Source organism: Salarias fasciatus, chromosome 17 (genome assembly GCF_902148845.1).
Source record: "Salarias fasciatus chromosome 17, fSalaFa1.1, whole genome shotgun sequence".
NCBI classification, from domain to species: Eukaryota; Metazoa; Chordata; class Actinopteri; order Blenniiformes; family Blenniidae; genus Salarias; species Salarias fasciatus.
In genome coordinates, this window is record NC_043761.1 from 7,657,637 (window position 1) to 7,685,489 (window position 27,853).

Consider the following 27,853-nt stretch of genomic DNA (forward strand, 5'->3'; position numbering starts at 1 on the left):
TGGCTCTACAGGTTGCCTAGGGCCTTCGAAACCCATCCGGCTAAACTTGCCCATTATTTCCGAAATAATACCATCTTATTTCATTTGTTTAAAGAGCACTCGGTGTCCGTGCCTGCAGGAAGAAAGGGGAGGAAAAAAATTAAATGGCTTTTCTGCTTTGTGAAAGAATGTCAGCCTCTGGCAATATGTGCATTTGCTAATGGAGTGCGGCTGTTAAATGTGAAGTGGCGGGCGAGGAGAGAACTAACTGGCTGTGGAAATATTGATAAGGCTAAAGGGTTATATGAGATATATCAGCGAACAGTGACAGTGGGGACAGATTTAGAGATTATTATGTTAAGTGTTTGCCTTTCAACAGAACACATAATTATATCGCCTGAAAGCAAATGCTTTTTTTTTTGTTGATGTTTTTTTGTGTGGTAAAATCGACCTCTCTCTGTATGCATCTTCAAGGCATCTTACACACCTCATCACAAGTCTTTCTTCCTTTTTAGTTTGTGTAATCTACCTTGGCTCTCACAAAATGCAGATTCTCTCTCAGTATGAACAGCGTAGACCTGAGTAAATTACTTTTGCAAACAGATTCAGTCACAGGAAATGAAATATACTCCCGTTCTGTGCCATCTTTGGTCTGTCTGTCCATAAAGGAGTTCATGCTCTTTAACTGTCATGTGTACAAATATATACATGCAGAATACCCAACCCGAGAATGAAGGACTGTAGTTTGCTGCAATATTTTCATGCAGAATCTTTAACTAACTTAGAACAAGATGTGGCAGGTGTTTCCTTTTATAGCAACTGTTATTTTTTTTCCTGCATACACTGGTATTGGCGCCTTTGGATGTGGCCACCTAAACAAATCATTGTACCCTTTCACATCCTTTAAGAGCCAGGTATGTAAGGCTTTTTAGGCGGGGTGTTTTCAAAAAGTTTTGTTTGCAGTGGCCCAAGCACCAAACGAACTCCCACAATGCAACGACAGTTTGCCATTTTCACCTGAACTTTCGTTTTTAGTCAGTCAAACATGCACAAAGTTGGCTGACAGTGATAACTGATCATTTTCTGTAAACAATATTGTTATTAATGTCATACTTGATTCAGTCTTTTTGTTTTCACCAGCAAAAATATGAGAAACAGAATTTCACAACTGACATCCAGGGAAAAATAATGAAAGCTACTTATTTACACACAATAGAACATTTATTAAAGCCAACAAATGAAGAGACCATCAGAAAACTGGAAACCACAAACCTTTAGTTGTGTTTTTAGATATGTTGACAAGTGCATCTGTGGATCCCAGAGAATGAATCCCTGCTTCATTCGCTGCATTTGACGAGCCTCGCTGGTTGTCTGTGTGCGCAGGAATTCTATTATTTCCCCCACAATTCTATTAAGATTGCACTTAGATCAAGTTCTAATAGCTAAATGTGTTGAATAATTCAGATTTTGAGTGGTTATTAATATTTGAATCTTGAAACCTCAATAAATACGTAATTAAAAAACATGAGAGAATAAAGTTGCGAAAGTTGAGGGGAAAAAAAGTTACAGAAGTTTTAAAGCCGAGGTCGGGAGTCAGCGTTGAGAGACGGAGTGTCATGTGAGTGCTTCTGAATTCCACAGCTCCAGAGAAGGCGGCCTGGAAAAGAGCAGGCAGAGGACTTGGAAACGCGAGCGTTTCCCACAAAGGAATGGAAGTTTTTGGTTGTTGAACTTGAGATGAGCTCGCAGTGGGACAGTTTGTTTCCAGTCCAGGGGAGTGCGCTCCTCCTAAGTGGGAATCAATTCTGTGAGAAGAGCAAGAAGAAGAAGAGAGAAAAAAAAAAAAAAAAAACACACGAGAAAATTCATTTAAATTCCCCAAATGGATTCCCCGAGCACATTTTCTCTGTTTACTGAAGTGGAGGGTCCATGAGAGAGGGAGCAGATTGACGCAAGGAAGAATGAAGAGATGAGGTTTATGCCTGCTGATTAACACAGACGGGAGGAAGCGCCGTGCCGCCACGTTTTCGTTTTGCACCACTGGCAGGACATGCCGAGCCGCCGCGCAATTATGCCTCACTTCCAGCCCTCCGTCTCTGACATTTGAAGTCTTCACTCACCTCCTTTTTAACCAGTCGGCCGCGAAGGAAAAAAAAAAAAATAGTTGTCAGCTCTCAGCAAAAGCACACTTTATTTTTCTGCTTTCTCTAAGCAAAGCCGCCCTTCCTTCAATTACTGACTTCTTGACCTTTCATATGATGCCAGTTTAAATAAGTATCACAAAAGACTTTGTGTGAACCTGCAAAAGAAATACCCTAAATTGGACTTTTAAGTTACAAATAGTAGGTATACGTTTAATGACGTTATTCATCTTTACCACTGACCCCAATTCACCACCGCAGCTTCCTCATGGATCGTGTGACTGCCAGCCTGACAATGTTTAATAAAAATAAGGAAACGATCAGATGTGTTTGCGTGAAAGCAGAGAAGCGGCGCACTGAGCGCAGTCGGTTGGCCTTGGAAGTTGGAGACCTCCGAGACTGCGGAAGGCACGGCGAAATATTTCAGCCTGTTATCAGTAATAGAGAGCAGCAATGCTATAAAATAAAAAGCACATCGGAGTGTACGGCGGTGTTTGTGTCCTCTTTATAGTCTTCAAATCCCCCTGTGAGTATGTGCTCCGCTGTCCTATTGAGCAGTAATGCAGCTGCGGTGTGATTGACCTCCACTAAGCTGTCCATTAACCTTCAACTCGCACAACTCTCACACACTCTCTCCTCTCCGGCGTTTGGCAGAGCCGGAGCTCGCTGCTCCGTAGCGGGCCCGCCGCAGTGTGTTCTGTGTACCCGAGTGTTGCATACGGAGTGGTTGAAGCACGCGATTGCGGTGGCTTTTTGGCAGACTTTGGTCGGGGGAATAAGAAATCGCAAGTCGGATCACAGCTCGATTTCCATGAGTGCGTTGCATGGCGTGGACGAGTGACGGTTTCTCCCTCCTTCAGTGTTTGTCCTCATGAAATCGTCAAACCAACAGGAAAAGAAGATGTGGAAATGGTGGATGTGCTGACAGGGACTGAAAAATGTGACGCAAGATGTGTGTTTACATGTCATAACAAACACATGAGTGAGATGAATCGTGGTGCTCAGATTTAGGAGTTTGTGTGTGTTGATGATGTGTCTGCAAGTGAATAATCCTCTAAACTCTCCAGACTTTTTTTTTTTTCTTTTTTTTTTCTGGCAATAAAACACAAAAAGGAAGAAGAAGCAGAAAATAAACTTTGTGCTGCTTCTCTTATTGACAGCCCTTTAGACAGTTGCCCAGAATTGATAGTTTGTGCTCGTCTTTATCTTTGTTAGGATATTACTCCCCCCAAAAAATGGCAGCCCCTTTGCGAAAACAACAGGCAGCAGAGTCGTAACAAAGACAGAAATGCTCATAGATAACAACCACACATCAGCCTTCTAAGGCCCCAGGCCGGCTTCTCTTTGTTGCTGCAGGTAGAGGAGTTATTTTTGATGGCTAATCCACTAAAGCCTGTCCAAAACAGAGTCGTCTGATGTGTGTGACGAGCCGCCAAAATGTGTTTTTGTAAGCTGCCGGGTTTTAATTGAGAGCACTGACAAATCCATATAAGAGAGAGACTGGCTAATTAAGAGCGCATCTGCTTGTTAAAAAATTGAGATTCTGCTATTTTTAAGATTTAAATGGACTCTTCAGTCTTGACCTTTGGGGACCGACCTGTGGAACGGATTGAGAAATAGGAGTACCACGTTGTGTAGCTCATGTTTTTTTTTTTTTTTCTTTCTCAATCATTCATCACGTTCTTGAAATCTCGCCTTCCCAAAAATGAGGCAGACATGAAAGCTGAAGCCCAGGCCCGTTCTTCAAATCAGATCATCCTTGTTTGTGTAAAATTTGGAAGAAATCCATCCAATGCCGTCTGGATATATTGAGTTAATGAGAATTTTTGACATCAAAGTTAGATTTTTAGCTACCAGATAACATCATTGAAATGTGCTGAATTTCAAGAAATACCTTGAAGGAATCTCAGATACCAAGTTTTATGAGTCTTTTACCTTGAGCTCACCGACCTGGGGTCTCCTCAGAGCAGTGCCAGGGATCAGAGAGGTGGCCTAAGGCTTCGCCTGGTTGGACGTCCTCCAGTTTGATTATTTATGTGAAAACAAATAATGAGAATTTCAAAAAAACTCTAAAGAGAACTTAGATAGCTGCCGATTGCTTTTTTTTTTTAAGTCATACTTCCTTGAGGAGACTGGACCACAAACAATTTCAAGATAAAGACAATTTTAATAATACCATCCGGTGCAAAATACAGTGATGGTTGATAACAATATCAGTGAATGAACTCCACTTCTTGACCCAGAAGTCGTCTGACATGTCCCGTTTTACTTTCATCCGATCAAAGCTCATTAGAAGGGCATTTGGCAAAAACTGACACACAAAGCTGCCTTTGTTTAAATCAGCGGGACACATATTCTAGCCTGCAGTCATGTTTGAGTTCAGTTTTGAAGACTTTATCCCTGAATATTTTACAAGCGCCGGTTCCTGCTGCGGCTTTTAATAGACATTATATTTGTTGTTCGGTTTGGAGTTGACTTTCTTCATATTGCATAAGCCTGACCGCACAACGAGGATACACTCCTTACTGAATGCGCGCGCACGCACACACACACACGCACACACGTTCTACACACAGAAAAAGGTTGTTTTCCTCAGAGACAGAAGACATTTGGTCAAGCAGCATAAAAGTTTTCTTTGCTAAAGTGTGTCCTTTTACTGACGGCGTGATCCCAGGTGGGGCGTTTTGGTTTGCGATTGAACTTGGCGAGCAAAGTTTTAGAACGCGCTTCAAAATTAAGGCTCATTAAACAGCACAGACACACACATACACGCACAAAAAAAAAAAGCAGACGGACAGGATAAAGCGCTGTGCGGTTTCAGGCACTGAAAACACTTGAAGTCCTCCTGGATCCGGGCTGAATTAATGAGCCCCGGGTGGAACTAAAGCCATGATTGTGTTCACGTATGTTTGAAAGAGACAGGCGAATCAGCTGGGAGGCCACTGGTAGTTGCCAAGTATATGGTGTAAGCAGATGTTAACAAAGCATTGTATTGACATTTCTTGAATAAAATGAAATTCCTACACTCGTTTCACTCTCTTTTCATCCACTCCTCTCTCTCAGGGTTACCTGCCAGCCAACGCGGAAAGGCGAGAAAGCGTCCTGCAGAGGAAGAGGCAAGAATATTTCGGCTTCATTCAGCAATACTACGACTCCCGCAATGATGAGCACCATCAAGACACATACAGACAGGTATATGCACGCATGCTTTTAATGAAACTGTGGATATTTTCCTCTGTTTTGAACATTTGTCTCAGTCTCTGAAGGACTTAGGCCCTGTTTACACAATGGTGCTTAGAGCTAATGGATTTCCAACTTTTTAAAAATAGCTTTAAAGGACTCGATTGGAACACGGAAAATGCAACTTTCGTGAAATGTTCGGCCATTGTAGTTCTGAATAAGATCAGTAGATGGACAATAACAACAATGGCGGCCTCCAGAGTGTCATGTAGCAATCCAGTTTCACCATCTGTCCATATGATTGTCCGTACACTCACCACTGTTCATGTTAATAACGTATTGTTGTCTATGCATGTGTGGCTTCATCACACAAACAGACAGCAGCACCCACTCGTGGCCATTCCTAGTAACTACATAGTTTTTGTAAATGACAAACTTTTCTGAAATGAAAACAAAAAAAAAACGATGTTTTTCCTTTGAAACGTTGTGTAAACTGGGCCTAGATCAAATAAGTACTGCAAAAAAAATCTGCTGTACAATTACAGAGGCAGCATCCTCTTGTGTTACCTCAGCACAAATGTTTGTGGATTTCTGCAGAATTCAGTCCTGCAGTCAGGAAAAAAGAATTTTCTTTGCTTATTTTTCTGTTTCATGTTTTTTTCTGTGTTTTGTGTGTGTATGTGTGTGAGTGCGCGTGCGTGTGTGTGTGTGTGTGTGTTTTGACAAGAGGGCAACGTGGTCGAGCTCTGCACACGGAGCAGAGACAAGTGGCTTCTTAAATGAACACTTCTCTTTGGTTTAAAAACATCTTCCACTTTTCCTCTCCTCGTGTTGATACATCTCTCTCTCTCTCTCTCTCTCTCTCTCTCTCTCTCTCTTTTCTACACACACACTCCTTCATTTCAACACTCGAATCCTTTCCATTCATTTCAGGCTGATAAGAAACATCAAAGTGTTCTGTCGATAGCAAAAACACACACTTCTCACGTTGCGTCCAATTTCGCATTGATCTCCCCTGTACAGTGCCAAGAAGCTGGCATACTTTGTTTTGATGATTGTTTGGATCGTGTCTCGGATCCTCTTTTTCTGCCAAATTCTGCATGTTCCTGAGTGAGTGCTGACTTCTAGTATTTTCTTTCTCTCGTGCCGTGGGCCTGGTTATGTGTAATTTGCGAATGTGATGCTTTGGAGCTTAAATTGTGGATGACAGCAAGTTTGTAGAATTTCTCTGCATTCCTCCTTATTTTCTATAACGTGTATATTTAACTTCCAGTGTATGCATTTTGCAGATATGCAGTCTTGAGTTTGTCTTTGAATGCGTGTGTGTGAGAGATCCATCTGCCTCCATTGCTTGTGTCTCCAGCATCGTCCGTCCATCTGCCTCTCCTTATTATTTGTTGATGTTGTTGGGAACCTTCCCAAACAGTTTGTGTGTGTGTGTGTGTGTGTGTGTGTGTGTGTGTGTGTACTTATGCATATGGATGGAGCCACTGTAGTGGTCCCAGCTTGCACTGCGGGCTTTTTGAAGTACTTTTGCATTTTCATTTTGACCCAAGAGAATGTGATACTACAGCTTTTGGTCTTTTTTTTTTTGAGCAATCAGAAGATAGAAGAGGCTGAAAAGGCTGCTTGGTGGTGAGAACAGATACAGTACAGCGCTTAAACAAGTCTGCTGCTTCCCTCAACAGCTTTTGCTCTCGATAGAAGAAAAAAGCACCTCTAATGCCAAACTAATGCATCAGATAATCCCAGTCTTTCACAATTCTTCTTTTTCATTTGCCAAGTAACAAAATTAGCCGTGACCTTGTGTTTTCAATCCCTGAGATACCAAGTAATTTGCAGAAAATGCTGCCTTTAATCATCGATAAACTGTTCTATGCATTTCCTGAATCTGACCAAACGTTCTTATTGTGGTTCATCGTCTGGATTCTGAACCGTTTTGATTTTAGCTCAGCTAAAAATAGTTTACAGATCGTCTCAAGGCTGCCACAGTTATTCACATTTCTCGAAAATAACTTCACTAAGAAATGAGATTTGTAGCGTTTTGATGGAAAACACCTGTGATCACTTTACGCTGAGTAGATTTACAAATGTTCATCAAGAAAGACGGATATTCATGGATTGTTTACATGACTGAGTTCCGGCATCGTGGCTACTCCTTCTGCTATTATCAGTAGTACAGGCCCAACAATTGTTGTGTTTGCTCACAGACATAATTACAGTCGCTAATTCGGCTTGACAATCCATTTTTAGCCAGTTGTCTGTGACATTTGGGATGCCACATTTTCGGTTTTTAATTGAGTCATTAGCCCCTCGCCATCTGAGAGCGGAGAACAGAGCTGACCGGCCAACGTTTGATCCTTACAGATTTGGTTGGTCTTTTTGTTTTGCTGTTTTGCGACCAACTCAAGATGCAGATTTCAGTGCTGTTTTATGTTGACTTTGGAAGCATTATTAGCCTGAGAAATGTCAACGGAAATTCATAAAATAAAAATAACCTTCCACAAAGATGTTAAAAAAATAATCTGAAGCAGTATGTAATCAAATGAGCAGAATTATTTTTTAATTATTTGTATGGATTCCTATGAAATGCCCGATGGATGATTTGGCCTCAGGTATTTTGACTGAATCATAATCATACAGAACAGGAAATTTAAAGCAAGAGTGCTGCTCCAAGATTTATGTAGTGTATAACTGTTCAATAGATCAATTTCAATAGAAAAAAACGTAATATTTTAGGGATGCACGATATGTCGGTGTTGACATTGGTATCGGACAATATTGGAGATTTCTTTACGTATCAGTATCGATCTGATAATTAAAACTGGTCCGATATTAACAGAACATATTACTATTACTTATACTTATTTGTGTTTGTTAGTGTTGCTTTAAGCTGGGTTATGTGGAAAAATAAGTTCTAGCTCAGTCATGGTTCTGATATTTTCGATTTAGCATTTTCATAGATGTGTGTGCACTTTGCAAAAAAACATATACAAGTGTTTTTTTGAGGTTGCATCTATAATACGGAGATAATCCAGTTTCCTTTATCCACCAACTTTTTCACAGTGTTTTTTTCTCTCGATTGTGTCTCATATTCAATATGAAAATACGCAAATGTACCTGTCACGATGCTGCACTCTTACAGGGCAGGTGGGCTACATTCGCAGCATCTGTTTTGGACAGAAAGGCCGCAGCAGCTATGATTAGTAACAAGAGACGAACACAACAACCTTTGAAGATTTAATGAGCCTCTTCATTCGTGTACCTCTCAATGCTGATCAAAAGCAGATTAAGCACACAGTATTGAGTGCATCATGCTTTTTGGGACTTGTTTGTGTGTCTGTGTGTGTTTGTGTGTGTGCGTGTGTGTGTGTGTCTAACACATTTCTCTCCCATGTTGCTGTCAGATCCATATAGACATTCCTAGGATGAGTCCTGAGTCTTTGGTGCTGCAGCCAAAGGTGACAGAGGTAAGGTGTGCAGAGCGGACAGGACTGCGCCCGCAGCGCCGTCCCTCCGCCGGCAACAAGCCACGGACACACACACACACACACACACACACACACACTCTCTCTCACACACAGTCCGGACTGTTTCAGTTGGCTTGGCTCCAGCTGCTGCCCTGCATCCGTCCGTCTGGCTCCCTTCTGACGATTCTGTCTGCCTGCCGCATTGTTCATCCGTGGGGTAAACACTCTGAAATGGTGTAAATGTGGTCTCTCTCACACACACACACACACACACACACACAAACACTGTCACATACCCTCACAGAGACATCCCAACATCAACACACTCATTCTTACACACTTCATTTGAGACCACGGCTGCTCTCCATTTCAGACCACCGACCCTCCCCCGCCCAGTCTGACTTCAATCAAGGACACCAATCCACTAACTGTTGCTCTTGCGCTCTGTTCCCGTCGCTGTCCGTGACGGCCAGATCTGTTCTAACCTGCCCCGTTGCTTCAGTGTTTGTCTTTTTTTTTTTTCTCTCCCTCTCTTTCTCTCTGCAGATTCACATTGACATACCGAGAACTAATCCCCTTATTCCTCTCTTTCAACAAGCTTCTGTCCAAGAGGTGAGACCCCTCCAGCTGCACACACACCTTCCTCACCCTGCGGGGTTTTCCCTCTCTACGGTTTAGCCAGATGTTGGTACGTCATCAGTGGAGCTCATTTCAAGAGAAACCGCAAAAATATCGCTCGGTCCCAGTGCGTCCAGTTTCAATCATGAAGCTGACCGTAATTAAGATTAGAGTTGAAATATTTTTAGACTGAGACAGTCTTGTGAGTCTGTAATGGGAAAACCCTCGCTCTGATAATCTGCATGATCTGGCATGAATACACACACACACACACACACACATCAAAACACAAACTGAGCACACTCGAGAAGGAATTGACTGACTTCTACAGTTTATGCATGCTGCAATCAGATTCATCCAACTTTCACTTTGCATGACTGGAGCTCTTCTCTCCATTCTGCCTTATTGAACAAAACCACTGTGTTCACAGTTGAGTTAAGCCTTTTATCACCTTAACCTCTTAAGAATCATGTGTAATTTAGAAAAAATATGTATTGATAGGAGCCGGGTGCATCAGAAGCACATAGAGCAGAGCCCACATTGGTGGAATCTAACTATTAAGCAAGGGCAGCTTCCAGTATTTCCTTAAATCAAAGTAAAAATGTAGTCGCCTATGTTTCATCTCCCATAAAAATGTATGAGCACATGTGGAAGAAGTTGGCTCAGCAGGACTGAGGGACTATCAGTGCGGCATCCCAACCTAACTTAACACAGAAATTAACCTGATTCTATTCATTTATATGGGGTTAAGCTTATCTTCTTAATAAAGTGCTTCTGGGAGGACCTGTCATACTAAGAACCACAAGTCTGGGAAGCACAGAACTGAAAACAGCGATAGAAGAAGGAATAATGAGGTGGAGGTTAATGAGGTAGTCAGGGCTCTGGGCTGCTCCGTGTGCACACCTGCGCTTAGGTGCAGACACACACACACACACACACACACAGATATGCACACAATGTATACGTTTGCACAATGATAGAAAAAGGAAAAATGAGGAGGCTGCCCAGTGGTCTCTGGACTCCTGCGCGTTTAATTCAAACACACAGAGTCCCAGAACTTGAGGCAATAACCAAGAAGTAAGAAAGGAAACAAGATCAGAGAGCGAGGATGCCATTCCGCTTGATGTCTGCCGCGCAAAGTCACTGCAACTTGCACCTTACACTCGGCTGGCTTTAACACCTTTCCTGCCGCAGCCAGGATTTGAGCGCAGGTCCTCCACAGTCGACCTAATGTACCGCCTTGATACTCCTACGTGGTGCAATATGTGTTTTCCTCTTGGCTCCCACTCCGGTATTTCCCCGCATCTCATTCACCCGACCCCGTTGTCCCCATTAGGCACTGAAATGTCGAAGCAAGGCGCTCCTCATGTTTTGGTGCGCGAAAGCCTCCAGAGCCCACTCCCTCAACAGCCCCTCCACAGTTTTGCTGTCACCTCTGCATCATTTTATTAATTCACTCGTATACCTGCACCCGCCCACGACTCCCTTCTCATCCCCACTGGAGACTCCAGAGATTCGAAAGAACTGAAGGCAGTCAACAGTTTGTTCCTTTTCAGGGAGACAGAGAGCCTATTGCAGCTATTCCACAGTGATGTACAGTTTTTTTGTTCTATTCTGGAACAACAATACAGGAAAGACGCCTAATATCTAATCAGCAATCACAAGGTCCTGGTGTGAGAGGCAAACATTCTCGTTTTCGCCGCTAAATCGTGATTACAAAATGGGATTACTGGCTCCAAAAGAAGGAGTTATCGGCAAACGTCTTCGCCTGCTGCATAACAAAAAAACCGCGACTCTCCAGGGCGTCTAAAACAATTCGGCTCAGCGATGAGTGCCAAGTGGTAAATAATGTTTTGGGATGTGACTTTTTTTTTTTTTTTTTATTCAGATATCGGGCACATCATTTTTTCATATGTGACAGTAACCAGCATATTTCCAATTTGGCACCATTTCTTGCTTTTCACTTAAGAGATTACCTTTGTTGTGGTCTTTTATTAAGAAAGTCCCTCTCCATTCCTAACACCACTCCTTGTTTGATGGATGCAGCATTGATCAGGAAAGATGGGGTGTGGGTGCAGGTGTAGGCGAGTGGAAGAGAAAGCAAGGGAGGGGGTTGCGCAGGCACGTGCGTCTTGCATTCTTATGGTCTTCACGTTGATGGAATTTCTTTAAATAAAATGATTTGTGTGCACACCCCCTCAAAAAAAAACCCAAACCTGTCATTACCATGCCCGTGTTAAATCCCATGAAACGATGAGATATGAGGTTATTTAGAAAGTGACAGAAACATGACATATCTGTGAAAAATAAGAAAGACCTAAATGGGTGTGGTGCATCGAGATGCGAGCGCGCGCTCGTTGTGTTTTGGGGGAAAATCCATTTGCGTGCCAGCGAAAACAAGTCGAACATCAACGCCTCTTCTAATTCACCGCAGCTGACAGCATTAAACAGCCGCCCATAACGAAGATGGAAGCGTGTGCCTCGCACACACAAAAAAAACAAAACAAAAAAGTGTTAAGAAGTAGAGAAAGAAAAGAAGATGGCGGAGAGCGAGTCAATGAAGAAACGGCAGCACAGCAAAGAACAAAGTTCAAAGCGAAGCCTGTTTCTCTGACAAAAAAAAAAGAAAATGCAGCAGAAGAGCTGAAGAGTGCGGTGTCACACGGCGATAACAAAGAGCCCAAGAAAGTGATTTATCTCAGATTTCAACACTTCCCATCCATTTCCAGAATGGCCGCATTTCTTTGCACAAATCCTGAATTGACCTTGTGTATTATTATTTTTTTGTAAATTCTGCCAGTCCTCACCTAACCACGAAGCAAAACAACAATCACTGTCTGAATAATTTAGTTCGTCTTTGGTTAAAATCGGGCACAGCTGTAGATAACACTATTCAACGAAAAGCGAAAAGTCACATTAACAGAACATATATCCCGGTTTAAAGAACAGAAAAATCAAAAGGCCGTCCATCATTTTGATGGATGACATTGCTGTCAGCAGATCTTTTGAGGTGAACCTTTAAAAATATATCTGTGAAAAAAGAGAGATCTGCAATTTTTCAGATAGGCATCCTTCGGGGCCACAAGAAAAAAAAAAAGTTGGAAACTACTGCAACAATAGAAAATATATAAATATTAAAAAAAAAAAAAAAGTGCATTGAAATTGTTTTAAGGTTTTCTTTTTAAGTTATTATTGCATCAAGTTTTCCTATCAAAACCTTTGCTCTGTGTTCTTGAGGATGAAAAAACCTTCCTCATCCCTAAGAGACATTTCATAAATGCATTTTTAAATAATTAAAACCTTGGAGTGTTTAAATTCACACTTCCCTGCAGGCATTCCTCTCAGCCCTGGCCGATATGTCTGTAGTAATTTGATTTACAAATATAAAAAAAAAAAAAAAAAAATCAGCGAGCCGCTGTGGAGCTGCTTTGTCATGTGTTTCGTGATAATCAATAAATTCACTCCTCCAATCAGCCGTTTCGCCCTGATTAAATGTGGTTATTGGCGTTAATTGAATCGCATATGGTGTGATCACCATGCATTTATAAAGGCTGTGCTCTCAATAATGATCTTAATCAGAACTGTGTGAAAACCCGGATCACCGTAGATGAAGACACAATATATCAAACCCAATACCTCATTAATGACTACATTAGTTGCGAACACTGTTTCTTCCAGTTCCAGCCCTCTGGAATTATGTCCAGCACCGCACAGCACTGGCAGCTTTATGGCGCGGCTTTTTAACGGCCGGAGGGGGACATGCAGGCCGTCCGCCATTGAGCAAATCACCCAGCGCCAGTCAGAGTGGAGTAGAGCATGTGGCCTCAGGGTTCAATGACAAATCAGCCCATATCCGCCCGTTCTCTGCATATTCACCAAACTGAATCACTCGAACGTTTCCCGCCTGACTGCCACTGTGCTAAACAGAGGAGAAATGATGTCATGAGGTTGGGAAGGAAACATTTTAGTCAGTTCTGTGCTTCCAACCATCACTGTGTCCCAGTGTAGAAAATTCCCGTTATGGTTGGATGGGTTTGTGGTGGAAGGCCGTAGCAGTCCTATAGATACTTGAAATCAACATGGACACACAGATCCTTTGCTTCTTCATCTGGTTTCTCTGTCAGAGGTTTAAAATGACTGACCAAGCTGACAATAATGAAGATACATCAAGATCTCACCTGCAGTGCTGTGGACAGTTTTCATCCAGTAGTTTGCACTGATTTGCAGCTGATTTACTCTTCATCAGCTTCACATACGTGATTCCCGCTGCTGCTGCTTCCTCTACATGTTGCTCACGTTTAAGCCTTTAAGATCAAAACCTGTCATTCTGATGAACTAAATACTTTTGTGGAATCATTAGTATATTTTCACTTTGTTTTCTATTAAATGTCTCCCAGATCAAGCTTCACAATGTGTTTGGTTCTCACATGATGACCGTTTTGTGCTTCCGCTCTCGTTTTGACTCGCTCTCTGTGTCTGTTTCCACGCAAAAAGATTTTCGAGCGGATCCTCTTCATCTGGGCCATCCGCCACCCTGCCAGCGGCTACGTGCAAGGCATCAACGACCTGGTCACCCCTTTCTTCGTCGTCTACGTGTTTGAGTACATCGGTGAGTAGCGAACCTCCTCCGCTCACGCCGCTCCTTTTCACCCTCCCCCACCGAAAACCCCCCTAATCTTTAGCGTGATAGGCTTTTGAAGTGAGGATCACTCGCGTCTCCGCCGAGCAGAGTGCCACCTTTGTTGCTGGCAGGATTCGGGATTTACAGGCCGGTTCATCGCCACAGGTCACAGGAAATCAACCCCGGGACCCTGGAGACCGTCTCTCCTTTTCATAACTCTTGGGCAGAGAGCTTCTCCCGCGGCTCGCCGTGCTCTTTGGTCCGCTCTTTTCTTCTCTCCCTGTCTGCTTCGCTTTCATTTAGACATACGCTTCAGTCTCTGTGTTTTTAACTTGTATTTATCAAAGCGCTCCCGGTTAACACTTACGATTAGACCATATGTGAGTGTGCGTACAGTATGTGCGTGAGGGAGCATGACATGTGGAGGCGTGTGTGTGTGTGTGTGTGTGTTTTTCTCCCCCCCCTCCTGCTGCGTGCGTTTATGTTGCGGCGCATTTCGCTGATGAATGTTTTATTTTGCTCTCACACTTAATTCGCCTGACAGTATAAACACACTCCTCCAGATCCAGAGTGCTGACTGTGAGAAGAAGAAACTAAATATTACCGATGTAATAACAAAACAAAAAAAAAAAAGGTTCTCTCTTCCATTTTCAGCTTGATCAGATGGCTGACAGTAAAAATGTTGATGGGGAAAGCGTGATATAGGACACAGGCTTTTGAGGCTGGCACAGAGTAGCGACACTTATGCAAACTAAAAACAGAAAAAGTTGGCATGGTGAGTTCCGGAAAAGTTGGCGCGGTGAGTAAAACAAAATCTTATGCAAGAATGTGCAAATCACTTAAGCCCCATAGTTGATTAATTACAGGACAGAGACAATAAATCAAATGCTTAAGCGACGGAATGTTACTGTAGTTGAAAAATGTACTCGCCGGCCACTTCATTAAACACAATTCCACATTCTCATGTGATACAGTACGCCAACTCCGCTGTAAATTCCTCCTTTCCAGAGTTGTTAATGATCGGTTCTGCTTGAGATTCTCAAAGAGGCTCAGTTTTGAGGCTGCACATTGCTGGACTGTATTATATGAAGATATTGTTCTAATATTTTGTTCTTCTCTTGTATCATAATGGAATAGCTAAATTTCAATATAATGCAATCCAGCCAACAACGCTCTAATCTGCAAAATATAACATCTAATTGAGACCCTCGGCTTTCAAAAAAAAGTTTTGTAAGCATGAACTGTGGTGGCATCAAGAGTTTTTGGATATAATCATATAAAATATTAATTTTTAATATCATCTGCATTTCAATATTCTAATGATCTTTGGACTTATTTTCAAATACATCTTAAGGCAAAATATGTTTTTATTGAGATTCAATTAAATTCATTTTTACAAGATTCCAAACATACTTAAGTCGAGGTAGTGTTGATTATATCAGTTTGACAAAAACAACATTGAATTTGTTTGTTTTGGCATGACACAGCTTAATTTAGACATATTAAAGGCCATATCAGCTTAACTAAAACTGTTTTCATAGATTATTAACGAAGACCTGCCATCCTGCCATACTGAAAAAAGATAGACATCGATTTCCACTGGAAGTGTGTGTTGGGAGGGCAAGAGAATCTGCAGCTGATATATTTGCATGGTTCGATTTCTCTTTGAAGAGCGACTAAGCGGAAACCACAGCGCTCTCTCTTAAACCCCTCGGACCTTTGTTTCGTGTGGTCAGAGGCGTACAATTACGATCCACAAGTTTACTGCCGGCGAGCTCGCGAAGACGCTCAAACTCTCGTAACTCCTGGAACTCACCGTACCACTTTTGGCACGCAGCACTTTCCTCCTCGCTAATGAGAGTTTGTTCTGAAACATTTCTGCTGCTTTCACTGCAGCTCCAGCTTTTTGTTTAAATACAGTTCACTGCAGCAGCGCCGGCAGTTCGTACAACAGGGCGGCCTCCAACGTGTACTCGAAGTTGACGCCGAGCACTTTAACCTTCAGTGGGTGCGTTTCATGAAAAGGCAGTTTTGTGAGATTCCAATATGAAGAAAAAAGAATTTTGTTTCAATTCCAAAATTTTAATGAAGGGAATTTAAAAGCTGTTGATTTCCGTTAATAGTAAAATATGAGATCTGAAGCTTTGCTCTTAGAAAGAGGCTATTAATTGTGTTAATATCTGAAGTATTCACAAATAGTTGTGAAGTGTTCACATGCTCATAGATGCACATGCTGTGTTCATACTGCAAACAAGTGGTTCTCTTGACTCCTTTTTTTTTTTTTTGTCTTGGTCTCTCTTGTCATTCATATTTTCTCTTCACTAGGACGCTTTTCTTCACTTTCACCTTCCATTTCCTGCTCCGGTATTTCTCGATCTACACCTTTTCCCGCCACATTCGTTTCCCCTCTCTCTCTCTCTCTCTCTCTCTCTCTCTCTCTCTCTCTGCCTTCCTCTGTGGGCGAGTCAGACGCTCCTGTCAGATCTTCAAAGCATCACCCCGTGCTTTGTTCCTCCGTATCTCCATGCGCTGATGAGCCTTGAATAACACACGCAGCCAGCAAACCTTCAAACGTGCCGGGCTGGCGTCTTACATGATGGGTTGATGCGCCGTGTTGTTGTTGTTCGGCGCTCTTGTTTTCTGAAGCAGAGAGAGGGGAGCCAAGACACAGAAAAGGTTTGCTTCTTTCATGCGGACGGCCTAATTTTACTTCTTTGTGGAAGGGTAGAAAGTGTGAGGTGCACTCTCTTGTGCCGCCGCGCTCTCATGCACTCTCTCACTGTCTTTTTCTTTTCTTTTCCGCGGCACATGACATTCTTCCTTCCTCCCGTCTTCCTTGCTCTCTTTGTAATTGAGCTCATGCACATATGGTGAAAGCGAGAAGGGGTTTCTCTGAAGTTGTGACTCACTTCGTTCTGTTTCTTTACAAATAAATAAGGCTCCACACAAACTCCACGGATTTTATGCAATATTAAGAATGAATCGGAAAAAAAAAAAAGATGTATTACAATGTCTTTGAACAAACAAAGCCTTTGTAAATCTTTTTTAAAATGTGCATTGTTTTAATGAATCTTATCACAAATAAGGAAATGTGTTTGTTAGTTTACTTCTTTGAAAAAAGGACCCAAGATAAGTTTTTCCACCATCATCTTCAAAGTCGTTGCCGTCTACGGCGTCACACTGCTCCCAGCGCTCCCGCCATGCTTGGAAGGCTCTCCGGAACTCTTTTTTCCAAGTGTGTCAAGCGCCATCTGTGATTCACACTGGATCTCTTCCATGGCGTCAAATTGGTGTCCCTTCAGCTTGAACTTCATCTTGCGGAAGAGAAATCGGTCACAAGTAGCCAAATCCCAAGCGTCAAGGTGATGGGAGTGAAGACATTGTTGGTACAAGCAAAAAAAAAAAAAGAAACACAGGTGTTTCCAAGGCACTGCAGAGAAAATGTGGTGCATGTTGAATGAACCTTTTGAGCAGGTTTGTTTCTCCATCATCACAGGGACGCTGCTTTAAAAAAAAAAAAAACCCGGTCAATGGGTTCCCATAGGTTCTCGCATATGCTGCCGAGTGACTTTTTTTTTTAACGGTCCACACACCGCTGAAGGAATGCTTTTATGTCGAAGTGTGGAAGCTAAAGCAGAAACCATTGCTCACTCTGACTGAAACAACAGCGCACGGAATGATTGCAAGAGCGGGGATAGTAAACCTGAGCAATAAAGCCGCGGGTCATAAAGCCAAAAGGATGACCTGAAAAACATTGCAGGCAGGTGTTAATTCACAGCCGAATACTGGTATCGGTAGAAGCTTTTTCAAAAAGTAGTTACTAAATGGTTTTGAGACGCTTTTTTTTTTTTTTTTTTTTTTCCCAACTACATCAATCCCCGTTTTCTACCCTGGGAATTGCAATGCAGCCTTTATTCAAGATTATTATACAGACTTTGCTCGGAAGTTGATGATGCACAGCGTCCTAATTGGCAACCTGACAAAATGTTCAACAAAAAAAATGAGCAGCATAGTGAGAGATTCAGATCATCTTCCAGCTCAAGGTCAGTATCGCAGTGTTTCCCGCAGAGCTAAATTGAGCTACAGTCAGTCAAAGCCCTCTGTTTCTCCTTTTCTTTTTTTTTCCGCTCTCACCAGCGAGCCCCGCTTTTCCGCTCCCTCAAAATGTTCAGACGCTCATCAGATTTCGTTTTGTAATCCTTACTCAGAAGGTTTTTGTTGTTCCTAAGCATTTTAAAGCCTTCCTGCCGGTTGAGTGGCAGTCGGTATCTGTCGATGGGAGCCAGCGCAGCGATGGGATCACGATTAAGACCCGGACCTGTTTGCAGCTGCCTAATCTGTCCTGCTGCTGTGTGTATTCTCTGGTGAAAGTTTTGAAGTGCCTCACAAATAATTTCTTTCCCTTTCTCTGTGGCTACATTGTATTTCTTGAGATTTTTTTCTTTTTCTTTGAATAACTCCTATTTGCTGCCACCTTTACTCGTCTCGTCCTCCCCCCTAAAAAATATATAATAAAAAACATACGAAATCTCAATCGTACTTGGCTGCCCACACATTGTTTGTGTGGCGCCGTTAGTTTACTCTCCTCGCGTTTGTTCTGCTGTTCTTCTCATCTGTCACTTTGCTAGTGCCTGCCCGCTTTGTTTCTGCAGCTCCTCCAGTCTCAGAGCTGCCTTGGTCTGGCACTGCAGTGCTTGTTCGACTGCCATACACTCCATTTACCTTTTGATGATGCAACGCGGAGTGATGGCTCCACTTCTTCACTGCTCGGCTCCTCGCCGCGCTCGCCCCTCTCCTGCCCGTCACCGGCTTTCATTAACACCTGGCTGTTAATCCAAATTGAAAAGTTCCAATTGGCAGGTTATTGACGAACTCTCGTGATGCCGAGGGTGGAAAGCTAACTCTGAAGTTGTTGTGTATCCACTCGGACTGTTAAACAAGGTCTGTTCTTTCTGTCAAAGGAAAGAATTGATCCATAGAGGCTACCTTTTTCTTTCTCTCCAGCTCTGAAGCATTGCTTTTCTTTTCTTTTCTTTTTTTTTTTTGTCTTTCACCCCCTTCTTCCACACTGTAGCGCCTCTCCGATTAGCCAACAATAAAAGTAATCGAATTAAAGCCGAGGCCAGGATGGGCCACGGCAGGCCACAAAGCTGCTCCAGTCTTCTTTTAATGTGGAGAGGCTATTGATTGACCAGCGGATCCATAACGCAATCTGCATGCTGGCATCTAAGTATGGATCCTCTTGCAAGAAAGATGGGAGCAATGAGGCATCTTAACAAGACAAAGAAAGAGACGTGGGGGGGGTGCAGAATATTTCAAAATCAGGGTAGGCGACGATGTGACATCCGTGAGTGAAAGAGAAGCGAGAGCCAGAATGGAGACGGAGTAGTGGAAAATAACAGCAGCCGGGCCGTCTCTTGGCAGGCTTAAGAGCAAGAAGGGCCGAGGCCACGGAGAATGACAGAGAGGAACAAACAGCAGGAAAACAAGATTTTCAAAAAGAGGAAAAAAATGACCAACTTGGAAAGTGCCCCCATGCTGTCAGGAAGCGGAATGTCCTTCCTCCTATCAACCAGGAGATGAGTGGCCTGCGCACCCTATCACTATCCACTGCTTTGAAGCCGCACTTGTCAGAGAAAGAAAGTGTCTAGTTTCTGTGTTGCCGGGATTTTTGTGAAGAATTTTGCAATTAGCTGGCACTGACAGTGCTGTCCAGTGCTGCATTCAAGGGAGAGGAAGTAAAGGCAACACTCCTATTGTGTAGAATTTATGAGTCTGATTTAACACTCAACCAACAGCTTAACATCGACACCGTGGTTCAAAGAGGAACGCTTTGTCTAAATTTAATGCCGGCAGCTATAGTTTCATCTGACAGTGAAGTATGTTTTGCCTTTTACAGTTTTTTTTCCCCCCTAAACAAAAAAAAAAAAAAAAAAAAAATCACATATCAAAGAAATCCTTTGAACTAACAGCCACAACAGAACTGCAAAGCTGCTATAATCAATATTTTACAGTTTCCAGTGAATCATATGACTGTGTAATCTCTCTGTGTTCAGTGCTTACTGCCTCGCCAGAAGCAAAGGATGTACAGGAATAAAAAAAAAATGATTCATGCTGTGATAGCAGAATATAGCATTAATAGAAAAAAAAAAAACCCTAGACATAGAGTTACATGTGTTGGACATATAAATGGGGTTTTACCATCGATCATTCAACATACAGAGCTGTACAGGTTTACTTACTTGCGCAACTCAATGCAGCATGTCATTTCAGAACACAAGCAGCGTTTATAGAGGTTCAACTTTTATTGTATTTTTTTTTTTTTTGTTTGTTTATAGAAACTCACATCCAAGCAGTTCAGCCACTTTCAGCTTCATAAGTGTTGCTTTTTCAGCAGAAATGGTGCATTTAGTGTTCTGTTTAGATAATAGTAGGAAATACTTTCCACGGCATCATGAATGCCAGTTTTGCCTGCTGAATCTGTGGATACGGGAAACATTTAGTTTTCCTCAAAAGAAAAAAAAAAGTCCTTTATGTCTTTAAGAAACTGAAATGACTGTTTGCTTCTTAAGCTATTGTGAACACACTTGAGCAATTTGGGAAAGCACCAACAGTTTTCTTTAAAAAGAAAGAAAGGATAAAAGAACAACAGTGTTTGTTAAAATCGGCATGTAGTTTTCACTATTTTGGACGCACGAGTTGTCGTCCTTGTTGAATTCGGATAATGTGCCCAGTGAGCGGGGAGCCCTTGCAGAAGGATGGATAAAGACAGATGTAAAAGGCGCTCGGCATATTTTTTAAAATTTGAATATTTTCATTGCGACAGAAGGAGACGCTCGTCTCCAAATGGAATGCGAATTACCGAAGAGCGTGTGACTGAGAGGAAAAAAAAGCCTTCGACACTTAAACAACTCTCGCTTGGAGAGAGTCGAGCGAAGGTAAAGGGACAAATAAGGTGCCTAACCAACCGGGGCCAGCCGTGAAGTCAGAGTCCTTCTGGGATGTGGTTGGACGGCGGGGGATCCTGAAGGTCTCGATATGGCTGTAAAAGATTTGTGTTTTAACCTTTTTTTTTTTTTTTCTTTCTTTAATTGCACATAAAGGCTCTTCTGATCCCCCGACACATGCTTTTTTTCTCAGAAAGCTTCTTTTAAAGCTTCCACAAATGTGGACAAATGTGTACTTCCCTCCACAATATGCTCCCCTTATGGTGTCTGCCGCGGGTGTGTTGTTGAATTATGCACCTCAGTTTTAGTCAGCTTTTAGGGGAGTAAGAGCTTTACGTCCCTTCTTCCCTTTTTCTGTGACATTTTATGCGATTTTCTTTTTCTCTGAAAAATTACTTAATGGCACAAGTCTGTTTACTGAATTTGTTGAGACGTTATTTTGAAATCTTACATGAGTTTTTTGGGAGCTAAAGTGCTGCTCGTTGGAGAAAGTTTGTTCACTGAGGTCCACAGGAAGGGTAACATTGTGACTGAATAATTCTGCTCTATGTCTATATGTCTAACCTTTACAGTTATATACTGACTGCCTTTATATGGAGATCCTCGGGTAATAGAGGAAATTCTGCTGGACATCTATTTGGAAAGTCGGAATACAAACTTGTTGTGCATGTACACAACATCCAGCCTCTGCAATGTCACTGCGCGGGGAAGGGTGTGTGTTCGTGTGTGTTGTGTGTGTGTGTGTGTGAGAACACACAGCACTGCAGAAAGACCGGCCTAGTGGATCACCCAGGGACAAAGCTGAGAAGATGGAAGCAAGCTGTCAGTCAGCTGTGATGAAAAGCCTGCAGGGGTGCGACACACACACACACACACACACACACACACACACACACACACACACACAGCACAGACAGGTGAGGTGAGCCGCCACAAACCCACACAGTAACACAAACCAGATATTTAAAGAAAAAGGTGTTGTAGCTGGATATTAGAAACAAACATGCACTGTGTGACACTGGGAACTTTGTCTCCAAATGAAGTTTCTTCTTCTCTGAAACTGACATTGAAATGTCATCACAGAGTTTTACATGACTGTTGAACACTTGGCCATATGTCCTTTGATCCACTTTCCTTTTGCTGGTCAATTTTGGCCCTTTCAGCATGTCGATTTACCTTTGCATGTCTTCTCTTTTTCATTCCTCCTCTTCCATTCTCATCGTTTTCCCTCCATGTCCCTCCCCTGATCTGTTTGTGCGCTGGCATGATGTCTTCAGTCACGCTGCGCAGCCCAGCATTTATATGAGGACCGGCTCAACGTGCTGATCGAAGCAAAGTGCCGTTTAAGAGGACTTGTTCAATTTTTTAGCAGTACTGTGCCTCCAACGCTTCCAAAATATAAAAGGAAATAAATAGAGGAAGCAGCGACTTGTAAATCTCACAAACCCAAGAGTGATATATTTGATGGCAGATAGAGATCTCAAAAAAGTAGAGGAAGGCATCTGAAGGCTGGAAAAGTTAGTGATCCGGTCTCAAATTGGTTAGTATACTGTTATCTCCACTTGTTGCAATTAGTCTTTTGATTAAAAGAGAAGTAATTAACAGTTCAGTACAGTTTATCAAAATTGTGAGCATCATGTCCTTTAAAATGAGGGAATTTCTTTTCATGAGCTCTTTTTCCAGTTGTTTATCAATGTGTCCATCACAGGTTTTTTTAATGTGTATGATCTCCTTTTTATGTTAAAAAAAACAAAAACAAAAAAAACATACTTAAGTATCAGAAAATTAGGTTTAATGGTGGTGTATTATTTCTTTGGTAAATAAAATGGACTTCAATTGATTGATGCATTTAAAATAAATGCACCTGCTTTCTATTGAGGTGCATAAAATGAAGTGACGTTTGAATCCATCAGATCCCGTTGTTATGGTTGCTCGAAAAAGATGTATTTAATGGATTTCTTATAGAATGAGAATCTTAACAGTATGTAATTTCAAGGATGATAATGCAAAGCCTTGGTTACAGTGTGGTAATATGTTGTAGTATAAACAAATCTTAACCTGTTTATTGCGCGATGCATTGTGTTGCCAATTTCTCCCTATTTCAGAGCAAGCAGCCGCTCATGTTGCGTTTCCAAGCTGACCTCACTTGACAGCTGCCACAAAGTAAAACCTAAGTGCCTCAGAAATGGACACCGAGGATGGAATTTGCCAGCAGAGATGTGTTATCGATGCCCTGCTGCCAGTCAATACTGCTCAGACTCTGACGTCTTAAAATTCTGGACCCCTTTTTTTTCGTTAATACAGGAGGAAGTTATGCTGTCTCATCCATCTTTCTGTCGCGTTGTGATTGTATCACTGTTATGCCGTCCTCTGATGAAACGGAAGGTAATAACTAGGAGCGCAAGTGGTCACTGTGTCCCGCATTTATTTGAAGTATTGCAAGGTGTTGATTGTTTCTCACCTGGAGGAGAGAAAAGGAGCCCTGCGTGAGATCTAGCTCCGGCTGGCAGTCCATCTCACAACTTTGTAAAATTAACAGCCGAGGAGTGAGTTGTTTCATCCGATAATGAGTGTTGCTTTGAACGGACTCGCCCGGTCACGTTAATCTGGCCATTGGGCCGACTCGCCAACTGGAGCCCGGGGGGAGTTAATTGGCTGCCGTGGCGGCGGAGAAGCAACCCACTTTGTCCAGAAAATCCCGAACACTGAGAATGTAGGCCATATTGTCCCATTAGCGCGCCAGCTCCTCCACCCTTCTCATTGCTTCAGCTGTGGGGTTCTGTGTACCCTCTGGAATTTCAACTGGCGCCAATTTGACTCCCCGACGTGCTGCTTCCTTAACATTTATAGATTTTCAAACAATAAACCGCCACAAAGCCTAATTGTAAACATGTTGTCTCCCCTCCCTCTGAGTTCAGTTGATCTTTCTTCCGTTTTCTCAGCTTTCTCTTCTCATTTCTGCCTTTCTGTCCAATTCCCGTCTCCTCCTCCAGTCCCCTCTCTTTGTATCCATCCATCTGCCTGTTTGTCTGTCTATAGATTGAGCAATCTGTGGAGTGGATCTCGGCCAGCAAGCGGTTAACTAATATCGGCTCCCTTCTCCCCGTGGTCTGGCCACCGTTGGTCGAGTCTTCCATTCTAAGTCTGCCTCTGATTAACGTCTGTTATTAGCTCTAATGAGCTGCTTAGTGATTGCCTGAGCACAGCTGCTGACATCCAGCAGGAACGCTGTCTTTTCTAGTTTGCTCCTTATCTACTTTTGCTTTCTCTAATTTCTCCTGCTTTAATCATTCGCCGCGGCTCCGTATTGACTCGGCCCGCCGCATTATTTTCCCCCAGACAGTTGGAGATTTGTTCTTCAATTTTCGTTGATGCCGACTCCTCTTTGTCTCTCAGCGGGCCCGCGCATTGCTTCAGTATCCACTCCTCTATTTGGTGTAGAAGGCAATCACCATGTTTCAGGGGTTAAGTAATAGCATTTGGTCTGGCAGAAATTGAATCGGCTGTGTGGTTTTGACCGTCCGCCTCTGTCTGTCTCCAACTTTCTCTTGATAAATGTCTCTGTTTCATTCCACTGAAATATGTTCTATTTATTCACACCTTTGATCGTTGCCACTTTACATTCATTCTCCACTTGTATTGCTTTCAAGAGGCTCCATATAGTATTTTTATCTATCCAATTTATTGTACGATTTGAGGTGAGAGTGTACCTGTGGAGTGTGTGTGTGTGTGTATGCTCTCCTACATTTTTGAAAGCACTGCATTATCATTTATAAATGCCACAAAGAGGGTTGAATAGAGTAAGTGTGCATAGATTTCTATTATGTTCACATATAAAAGTAAGTACAAAGTAACATCTTGAATTATTTACACAAGTAATCTGCTCTGACAGTTGCTTTTCATAAAGGTGTGTATCTCCAATCAGACGGCACACATTTCTGAATGGAGGAAGAAGAAAAGTTTCACTCTTTCTATACTTCCTGTGAAGGTATAAAAAAAAATGTTTTGTGAGGAGTAGTAACAGTGAGGATCTTTCAAATCGACCTTAGCTGACTTTAATCAGCTATCGAGCTTGGTGATCTTGTCTTTAATCAATTGATCCTGTGGTCACCCTGTGTGATCCCCGACAATGATAACCAATAATCGCTCAGGAGGAGATGCTGCCTGGCTCGATGTTCTCTGCGTGCTTTGAAGCTTCTTCCATTTAAAATAGACTCTGAGTTGTCTGCGAAGTGCAGAGGACTCGACATGTGTCTGGAATGGCCACTGATGAGCTATAAATATAAGAGAAATGTGTATTTTTCTAAACCTCTGGTAGCATCGCCCAGGAAATGGGATTTTTTTTTTTTACATTCATTACCACTTTTTTCACCATTTTTCCTGAAGAATCACACTTTTGTTTTGTGCAGCAGGTGGTTAATAAAAGTGCTCGTCTTACAGTTGGTTGGTGACTTTGACTCAGAATTGCATTTGTGGTAAAACTTCTTTGAGAAAAATATGTATCGACTTTCTATCAAAATTTGAATTTTGGGCCATTTTTGAGCCCTTTCGTTCAACCTCAACAAAATTTTATATATTAAGGCGATGAGAGCCACTCTTTAGTCCTAAATTACACTTGATAAATATATCTAAACCTCGAAGATCAAACTGAAAATATCAGTTTTTTAGGGTTTTTTTTTTTTTTTTTTAACATTTTCTTTATCAAAAGGGACTGTTTTCAGGAGAATCACACATTTGAAAAGGTAGCATCCATATCATAACACAGCCACAGATGTGTGCTATTATATCTGGCAAGCTCGGGTAAACAAGACAGAAAAACATAGTTATTGTTCACTGTTGCACAGGAAATGTTTAGCAGGTGACGCAGGAAGCATAATTACAAATTGCACCAGGCTGTTAAATACATAATATGCGGGAATTGCTCATTAAGCTTTGTGATAACTAGTTGCAAACACATTTGTTGTTTGCTGTTTTTAATTGCACGTTGGGAAAATGACACGTTTCAGCCGCGGGCGCGGAAACGGCGGGCGCAGTCACTCAGACATGCTGCGAGCGGTCCGGCGATACGATACATAATGCTCGAAATCAATAGCCGTGCCTTCGTCTGCAGCCAGCCCTCTTCTTACTTCCCCCATATTCCCAGAGATTGTCTGGTGTCGCTCCAGATAAAACGCAACAGAGCCTCCTAAATGATCCAAAGGAATAGTTCTGTCAAAAGAAAAAAAAAAAAAAATGATTGATGTTCTGTGAATAATCGCAGGGGTTATTGAATATTTTTAGATTAACTTAATTACCTGACTATAAAAAGCCATAAATTGAAGCTGTTCTCGCGCAGAGGGCTTCAGATCTCTTCCAAGCCTCCATTTCTGCATGTCAGCTGTGTGATTGGGAGAAAAAGTTGGGAAAAAAAAAAGGAGAGAGAAAAGAAGAATCTGTTTTATCATTCTGTCACCAGCGAGACGCGTTCCGCTTGACCTGATGCAATTGGAGGCAATTGAAACAGTCATCTCACCGTGTTGCTGCCGCCGCCGCCGCCGCCGCTCTGGTGGCGTGTGCTGTTTTTGGTTGCATCATTAACACGTGCACCAACACCCACATGCAACACGGGCCGAGAAGTCTCACAAAAAAAAGAAAAAAAAAAGCCAGATGTGTAAGCATTTTTAAACAAAAGCGCTCAAACAAAGGATCTGGACGTTTGCACTAATCGTCCTACAGTGTGTCTTCGTTTTCACTTTCTGATGCCCCCCTCCTTAAAGAAATAAAAAGGAAGCACCTGTTGCAAATTGCCGTATGGAGCTTTAAGTGTTTGTACATTTCTGAGGCAGACAGGAAAGAATCAAAGGTTTTCAGGCTGCAGACTTCAGGGCATGACTCAGACCGGGGACAGAAAGGCAGGATATTTCACCATTTCCAGCTTTCATTTTCACAATTACTCTCCTGATTTGTCGCACAGAAGTCCACAAACATCACCGGAGTGCAGTGTTGAACTTTTCTGGAAGTATTTATAAGCTTCAAAACTTTCCTGCCTGTTTGTTTTTGTTTTGATATTTAAAGACTAGAAGCAAAGCTTTAATGATAAACTGCTAAGTCTGAGATGTTACCATGAATTGAATCTCTGCTTTGTGCTGAACAGAAGACAGATTGGGACGCAGGGATGCATAAAGATTCCGAAACAAGCCCGTAATCGGACAAGACAAAGCATACGCAGCGTTTCTGTAACTTGCATCTGTCAAAGTTTTTCCTCTATTTTCCGTAGCAGCTTTATAGCCATCCAGTGTTTGCAGACAGCGTGTGCACAATCTCATGGAAATATTTCAGCCTTTTTTATATCACTGCGAAGAAGATAAATACTGCACTGGGTGTATTGTGAAGCGCCAGAAAATCACAACCAAACAGACTGTTGCTGTAATTCAGTGTTTGCCTTTACGTTGTTGAATCTCTGTCGATAAGTGATGCTGAAGTGTGGCGTCACACTTTCAGCGATTTGAGGAGTGGCTTGATTTCTTGTCTTTCAGGTGAGAGAAGATATAATCACTGCTCTTACAGCCAATTTTAATAGAAACCAACTCTTCTTGAGCACATGTTTGAGTTACATGACATATTGTGTGATCGTTGTGTGGAATGCACAGTGTGCGACGGAGAGGCGGGGGATCGACCCCCCTCTGGGAGATGCATCTGCTGCTCTGCGGAATTTTACAGATAACTCTTTTAAAATTAAAGCACATGTGTGAGTAACTGAACAATAGTAACAATGACAGCCTTACCTGAATGTATTTCAGTGGAGAAAGTTAAATCTAGTCAGTACTTGGTTTGACCATTTTTTTATTGTAAAATATTTTGCATTTACCTAAAACTGTAGAGTGCTTAGTTTTCCAGACTTGTTTAGTCTGAATAACA

General features: G+C 42.2%; 1 protein-coding gene and 1 long non-coding RNA gene across 3 annotated transcripts in view; one reads left to right on the top strand and one right to left on the bottom strand.

Annotated features, from left to right (window-relative positions):
• tbc1d22a (TBC1 domain family, member 22a) overlaps window positions 1-27,853 on the top strand; it is a 121,082-nt gene that overhangs the window by 27,759 nt on the left and 65,470 nt on the right. The window contains exons 7-9 of one of the 2 annotated variants that reach the window (XM_030113355.1): window positions 5,184-5,312; window positions 8,708-8,770; window positions 13,883-13,997. In XM_030113355.1, coding sequence (XP_029969215.1) covers window positions 5,184-5,312; window positions 8,708-8,770; window positions 13,883-13,997 — 307 coding nt within the window. Of the gene's footprint in view, window positions 1-5,183; window positions 5,313-8,707; window positions 8,771-9,316; window positions 9,383-13,882; window positions 13,998-27,853 lie in introns of both variants that reach the window. The other variant, XM_030113354.1, reaches the window with a different exon arrangement.
• On the bottom strand, window positions 222-13,774 carry LOC115404146 (uncharacterized). Its single transcript, XR_003933304.1, has 3 exons — window positions 13,760-13,774; window positions 12,495-12,496; window positions 222-389 (listed from the first exon to the last, which is right to left on the bottom strand). It is a non-coding gene; the product is annotated as an uncharacterized LOC115404146 (long non-coding RNA).